This window comes from Telopea speciosissima, chromosome 3 (assembly GCF_018873765.1).
Source record: "Telopea speciosissima isolate NSW1024214 ecotype Mountain lineage chromosome 3, Tspe_v1, whole genome shotgun sequence".
In the NCBI taxonomy this organism is placed as follows: Eukaryota; Viridiplantae; Streptophyta; class Magnoliopsida; order Proteales; family Proteaceae; genus Telopea; species Telopea speciosissima.
The window spans coordinates 4794908-4802432 of NC_057918.1; the positions used below are offsets into that span (position 1 = coordinate 4794908).

Genomic DNA, 7525 nt, shown 5'->3' on the forward strand with positions numbered 1-7525 from the left:
TCAGGAACTGACATTCCATTGCCTTTAAAATGTTGAGGCTCAATTCACAGACATAAACTTAAGAAATCGAGCTTCAGTTGCAAATCCTTGACCCCCAGTTGTTATTCTCAAATCTCAATTATTCCACGTTAGAGTTGCTAGAATCTCCAATCACAAAAGAGATTATATTTAAGCGTTTCGGCCCACCAATCTAGGGAAGGCATCCAAAGTATAAAAACTGTACGCAAAAAACTTTACATTAGTACATAATCATATTAAAATGACCCGAGTCTATGAACACTTATTTTTGCAAACAAAGAGGTGAAGAATCCAGCCCATATCAAAATTACAATATTATGATAAATTGGGCAAAAAGAAAGTGTTTATTAACTCCATGTAGTATTTCCAGCCTCATGAACGCTGAAAAATCAATCACCCCTGCTCAGACATTACTTTCCACAAATTTGTCTTGGAAAACCTAAATCCCCCCAGTGGAGAGCTGGAGCTGCTTTATACTAATAATCTCCTTGCCAGGATTCAATCCCTTGGGGCAGGCACGCGAGCAGTTCATAATTGTGTGGCAGCGATACAGCTTGAACTCATCACATATCGCATCCAAACGCTCTTTTGTGTATTCATCCCGGCTATCTTGTATCCACCTACAGGCACAAATACAACATAAAATCATTTCCAATAGTCATCCCTACCAAATGCAAGTGCTTCACAAAATACATAGTACAGCGAGGATCATTGAACAAATGATTGTCAGTTCTTGCCAAAGTCATTTCTGTAAAGGTATGATATGACCAACATACTGATTCTGAAAAATAAAAATTTTCCACAAACAGATGACCCATTAAGAGAATACAATGAAACAAGAATGGCTCAAACAAGGCAAAATTATATAGATTAGAATCACAAGTAGAGAACAACAATAGTATTACATGCAAATTTACTCATTTCTAGAGTTCAAAATGAATACATGCACATAGACAATGATTACTTTATTCCGTAGACTACTCATCTAATTTTCTTAATATTCCTACAGTAAATAATTTTAGAAGTTACAAATGCCTTGACTGGAAGAGAAAAAAATTGCCTCCTAAGATCACATGGTTACAAATGTGTTTTCCATACTCCTAGTACCAATGAAACCAATGTAGCACCACTGGGAAAACATCAGTAATTGGGGGCTCCCTCAGTCCAAGGAGTAACAAGCAGATTCCGACAAATTTGATATCAACATGACAAAACCCTAAAGTTTTCAAGTGAAGGACAATAAGATAAGCCTGTAATCGAGCCCCAAGTCCGTAATCAAAGTCCAAATCTAATATACCAAAACAGCTGCAGGGGAGAGAGCCCAAATCTGGATGCAAACATAGACCAAGCCCAAAAGCAGACCAAAACCCAAGTCCATAACTTCCTTCAAAATTCAACTGTAGAATATAGTTAGCTTTGGATAAGTAGCGCATGGATTGGAGATGAATCTATCAAAAACACACCCATTGGAAATTTGAGACTTAATTTAGTCACTTGTGAATATGAAGGTTTTGTATAGCAAAGCTAATATTATGTCTCTATACAATGACTTGCTTTGGAGGTTCAAATTTTAAATGTCTTTTAGCCACCTAGGTTGATGAGAGTAACCTATTCTTCCAGAGTTGACGATTAAGTAGTGGTTTTCTAAGGTCGTCTCTCTTTTCTAACATACTCACAATATTCCCCTTTGTTAGTCATCTTATTCCTCACCCCCTCCTTAACCTCTTTGAGTCATTTTAGGCCTACCCTAGCTATTTTGGCTCCTTCAATCTAAATCAAATCACCCCTCCGTACTAGAGCATCCAAAGGCCTCCAATGCACATGTCCATGCCACCTCAAACAACTTTCTCACAACTTATCATGTATCAAAGCTACTCCTAAATTAGCTCTAATTAGTTCAATCCTTATTTTATCTTGTCTAGTTTTACCACTCATCCATACCAACATCCTGCTCCGGAAAGATTCTCTTTGAGAGCCAACATGAAGTTGCATTCATGGAAGATGGGTCCGTACAAAGTGTTGAAGAAAGCTGGGCCCAATACTTATGTGCTTGAGCTTCCACATGACATGGCCATAACTAACTAGTCAACAGAACCAACCTTACTCTCTACTTGGGCCATGATTCAGATAATGCTGACACTGAGCATGCTTTGTGGATGCCCCAGTTTGCTATGCACATTGATGACGAGATCAAGGACACCGTGGTTGATAAATACATTGTCACTTGCAAAGGAGGAGGGTTCCACTCCTTTCTTTTCAAGTGGAAGAACTCTCCGAGAGCAAAGTGTACTTGGATACGTGCGGATGACTTCAAACGCATCAACAGTGACCTGTATGACCGCAACATGTCCTTCATGCATTCATTTGCTACGAATGATTTCAAGTTGGGGAGAGCTAATGCAAAATCCAGGTTCCTTCAGAAGTATGCTCTCAGTAGGATGAAGAACAAGCCAGAATAGGCCTGTGGTTCAGCATGGTGATATGGTCTGAATCAGTATTTCGGTTCTCCTCAAAACCAGATCGTGGGTTTTATGTTGATGTATTTAATTTCTTTTTTATTTTAGAAGGCTCGACAAATGACATTATACAGTCCAAAACTCAATTGAGGCTGAATGTGTTCACATTCCAAGTCCAAGTTGTTGGCTTAATGTGTTTAGACTATAAGTCAAAGGTTTGGATATTTTTTGAGAGACTATAAATAAGTGTAATGGCCATACGCCAACATAACAATTTGAAATAGAAGACTGAAGTTGGCTTTGATCTTCATTTTTCTGTGAGATTCAGAATAGTCTGTTGTTAGATGCAGTGACAACCTTTGGTGGGGTGCCAAGGAAGGAGTTGGTGGGATTCCTTCTCCACCATTAGGTGGGAGGCCTAATATATCGCCGTCTTCTTCCTTCTTCTTTTTTAGTTATCTAAAGGCCAATACTTGGGCTAATAACTTCCAATGGTTGGTAAGACGAAATCTCCATTCCATTTTGAATATATTCTTCAGTTCTGGCTATCAAGCTTCATAAAATTCTTCTCTCTAGATCTGTGTTAGAACCTGGTTGCAGACCTGTAATCAGACTTGTCTTCAAACAGGTTTTGAGTTCTAATCCCTGCAGTACTCACTAGTATCCTTGCTGTCTTATCTACTTTTGGTTTCTAATTCTAATTTGGAACTTACCTTCTATTTACTTATATTTCCTGGCCTGTGTGTACTGTTCACGGTAACTGAAGACAAGCCACAACAGAGTCTATTGAATCCTTAATTCAGCCTTCAAATCTGAGTTTCTAAGTCTGGCCCCATCAGGTTGACCAGCTTTGAGTTGCAGGGAAACTCCTATTCTTGGTTCATTTTCAGCCCTGCAGTTCTGGTTTCCTTGGAAATCCTAGCCTCAGCCCTAACAAGTCTAGGATCCCATATTTTGATTAAGCCTACAACTTGGGCTGGGAATGTGAACAAATCTAATCACAATTAAGTTCTTAGACACAATTGGACTTGGAAGGTGAACACATCCAGCCATAATTGACTTTTGGACTATTTAATAACATCTGTCCAACCTTCTAGAAACAAAACAAAGAAAGAAATTAAAATCAACATAAGACCCACAATCTGGAATTGAAGTGAACCAGAAAACTGGTTCAGACCATACCAAGCTAAACGGCAGGCCTATTTTCTTCATCCTCCTGTGAGAATATTTGTGAAGGAACATGGATTCTGCAACCCATCCTCTTTTCAGCCACACTAAGTTTGTTTATATGTTGTTTTTCACAGCCCAATATTCAGCTCCATACATCATTGCTGGTTATATAACTGTCATATAAAATTTTCCTTTGAGTTTTTACAAGAATATGTTAATCACATCATAAAACACTATTAATAATACCCGTCTCAATGAGGTAAATATAGGAACCCTACCCCAAGATGAATTATGATATTAAAACGACTGTGGCGGTAAATCTGCAGCATATAGGCACCTGGACAAGTCTGGGTACCACAAAGGCCAGACTGAGGGAGCGCCATCCCAATATAAACAACTCCAGACATAAGCTAGTTTGGGGCAGTAATGGCGGCGAAATAAGAGTGGAAAGGTTTACATGTTTAATCAACGTCACTCTATAATATCCATATCACCCACACTATGAACAATATCAATAACTCAACCTATAGAACACCAAATTCCAAATGTCACTTCCATACCATCTCCAAAGGGTTGGTCCACAGATTTATTTTTCCCACATTATCAACAATAATTACATCAATGCCTAATGTGGTACGCTGCCTCAATATCCATACCCAACCAACCAAAGCTGAGTTACTAGAAAGCTTTAACTTTTTCACCATATCCTCATAGCCTCAAATAAAACCCTTGGGACATTCGTTGAGGAAAGAAAAATTCCTCTTCCTTTCCTTTTGACTATTTGATGAACAAAGGAAAAATGGCACAGAAACTGATTCTTTTGAGAGTCAAATACAGTCCTTGTTTGCATTCATGAAAGAAAATGGTGTATCCGAGTAAACAACTATACTTGTTTACTCGGATGCACCATTGCCACTTAGCAAGAGTGAACATTCTATCCCCTCCTCCTCCCCCACACCAGTCGGACTCGTATACTCAACTCAATTTTGCATCTCTGCAATTCGAGCCTCCACACCAATCAACAAAAGAGAGAAAATCTTGAAGGTCAATAATTTTTTGGTAGGTGGATAAAAATGCTAAGCAATGGAAAGATATAAGCAAGAACAATGAAAAAATATTATAGTAAGGGGGAAAGAAAACAGTTACACACTTACACCTAAAGAAAGTCAGAGACGAACTGATGTGGCATGGCAAGAGGAAGGAAGTATACAAGGAAAGGAGACACTTGACCATTTCCTTGTGTATATGCAGAATTTGGTTTAGGGGCAGAAGGAGTTGATACACTATGTCAAGCCATTAACTTGAAAGGGAAGACAATATGCTTGTGGGCATGGTATCGGATGTGTCTGTTAAATGGTGGCATTCTCATGGCCATCATCCAACAAACTTATCCAGTACAAAGCCAACTGCCAGAAGCTCTACACGTACATATATTCCTGGTTATCATAGAAACATTTCTATAAAAGTAAATAATTCCCTAGACACCTCCTTCTGAAACCGAGGCCCAGAACGATCTAGCTTAGCTTTATATTATTACCTCAATAAAGCTTTCTGCCTAGGATGCTTTGCAAAGCAAAACTTATGAAGTTCGTTGGATATCTTCTAACCATTGCAAACTACTTGTTTGAATACCAAGTTCAGAACACAAGTCAATGCATAAAAATGCAATAAATTATATAAAAAAAAGAAAGCTGAGATGAAACCAAATAAAACCATATGTTGCTCCAAACATACCACTCAACACGTCAAAAAAGCATAATGCAAATGACAATACTAACAGTACTGATAAGATATGGCAATAATAATAGCGATGGAAAGAAGACAAATCTCCTCAGACTCTTACATTTCCCAACACATAAAAAAATATGAGAAACCTAAAACCATGAATGCTAACTAATTCAGGGACCACCAAAGAAACAGTAAAACAGGGAACAAACAAATTCGGTATCGATCAATACTAGAAATGATTAGAAAGAAATGTAACCTATAAGCTTAAAGTTATTTGAAAACAAAAAAATGAATCTACATTGGTTCCTGAACAAAAACCTAAGAATAAATAGTTTAGATGCAATGGTACCCTACTCTTACATTACAAAAATTTTTTAAAAAATCATTCACAAATTAAGATTAATTCGCATAACACCCCCCCCCCCCACACACACACACACCAAAAAAAAATCGCAGCAGGCAGAAAAACCCTAAATGGAGAAACAGTAGATAAGTTAGTTACCTGTGCGCGTGGAGAAGAGCGGCGGGACCAAGATAGGACTCAGGATTCCACCAATAACTCGGGCAGGACGTACTGCAACAGGCGCACAATATACACTCGTACATCCCATCAAGCTTCGCCCGATCCTTCTTGCTCTGCGGAATCTCTTTCCCCGCCACGGGCGGTGGGTTTTTCCTCTTCAACCAGGGCTCGATGCTCTTATACTGATTGTAGAAGTTAGTCATATCGACGACTAGATCCTTAATGACGAACATGTGAGGCAGCGGGGTAACGGTGCTGGCAGCAGACCCAGTGGGGATCTTGGTGAGGCAGGCGAGGCCATTGCATCCGTCTATGTTCATGGCGCAGGACCCACATATACCTTCACGGCAAGACCGGCGGAAAGTCAGTGACGGATCGATTTCGTTCTTGATCTTGATGAGAGCGTCGAGGACCATGGGACCGCAGTCCTTGAGATCAATCTGGAAGTCTTGGAGTTGAGGCTTGGAAGGGTTGTCAGGGTTCCATCGGTAGATGGAGAAGGTCTTGAGCAAGGAGGTGTCTTGTGCCTTGGCTTTGACCTGCTGGGCTTCAGCTTCGGAGGCGTGAGCTCGAGCCCGTAGTAACTTTGAGGCTGGAGCTGATACCCTTGAAAGTCCTCTGCGGAACAGACCAGTCGCCATGGCTGCTGCTGCTGCTGCAAATTACACCAAAAAAAAGAGGAGGAGAAAATAATGAAACATTCGGAGGTTTGGGAGGCGAAAGAGAAGAAAGAAAAAAGCAGCAGGGCAGGATGACAAAATCAACCTTATATTTTTATCATTTTTCATGTCCCACTCTCCCTTTTTATTTATTTTTCTCTCTAGATGTGAGGGGTAGTTTAGGTAGAGAAGATGGAATGAGAGGCCAAATTTGGGGATTCGTTGGCTCCATTTGCTGTCCGTATATATAATATATCCAAGGCTTGTTATGTGTGGCTACGTGGCGAGATATAGACCCTTGGTTTACTAGGGACCGTGGTCAGCTCGCGCAGCACTCAAATTGGATCCTGACCGTCTAAAGAGAGAAAATGGGAAATGTCAAATATAAACGGCTCCCTTCTCTCTCCTCCATGGTTTTAGTGCATGCTATCGGATCGGTTGTCCATCACCTTCAAAATCGATACGATAAGATAGTAATATGATATCCGTACGGATCAGCTGTATGGGATAAGTTTATTTTTAGTTTTTTTGTGTTTTAAATAAATTTTTTTTGACTATTTTACCCCTTGTACGTATGTTCTAATATCAATTACATCGGGCAATTTGATACTGATACCTCAAACCATGCTCTTCTCTTCAAATATACTATTCTGTTTCATGTTATTGGTTTGGCATGTGAGATACTAAAAACCGTATCAATGATGATGATTCCACAAGCGTTGTGATTGGCCCCATGTTGGCACAGGACCCCGCTGCTAGGTAAAGACTCTTCCCACCATAATGTATCTCATTCACTGAATTTTATTAAAATATGAGGAAGGGAGAGGGTTCTTGAGCAAGCAGTGTAAGATATGAAAGAGAGGGGCTCAGGCGCTCAGCCGTTCAGTGGTTCGAATAAAAGGGGTAAGAAGGATAACTATTAGGCTGTGTGACCCTTCACCTTGCACCAAAGCAAAGGCTAATGGAAGTGT

General features: G+C 39.8%; 1 protein-coding gene across 1 annotated transcript; it reads right to left on the minus strand.

The window, feature by feature from the left end:
- Nucleotides 1–225: 225 nt before the first annotated feature.
- LOC122654780 (succinate dehydrogenase [ubiquinone] iron-sulfur subunit 2, mitochondrial-like) lies at nt 226–6592 on the minus strand. Its single transcript, XM_043849026.1, has 2 exons — nt 5875–6592; nt 226–638 (listed from the first exon to the last, which is right to left on the minus strand). Exons 1-2 carry the CDS (start codon nt 6534–6536, stop codon nt 458–460), a joined length of 843 nt encoding a protein of 280 aa, XP_043704961.1. The 5' UTR covers nt 6537–6592; the 3' UTR covers nt 226–457.
- Between the last annotated feature and the right edge of the window lie 933 nt (nt 6593–7525).

What these genes read in the sequence shown, in the direction of transcription:
- LOC122654780 (XM_043849026.1), bottom strand. Translation starts at nt 6,536, where the DNA reads ATGGCGACTGGTCTGTTCCGCAGAGGACTTTCAAGGGTATCAGCTCCA. An exon ending in GCTCTTCTCCACGCGCACAG is followed by an intron (nt 639 to 5,874) that starts GTAACTAACTTA and finishes TTGTGCCTGTAG; the next exon opens with GTGGATACAAGATAGCCGGG.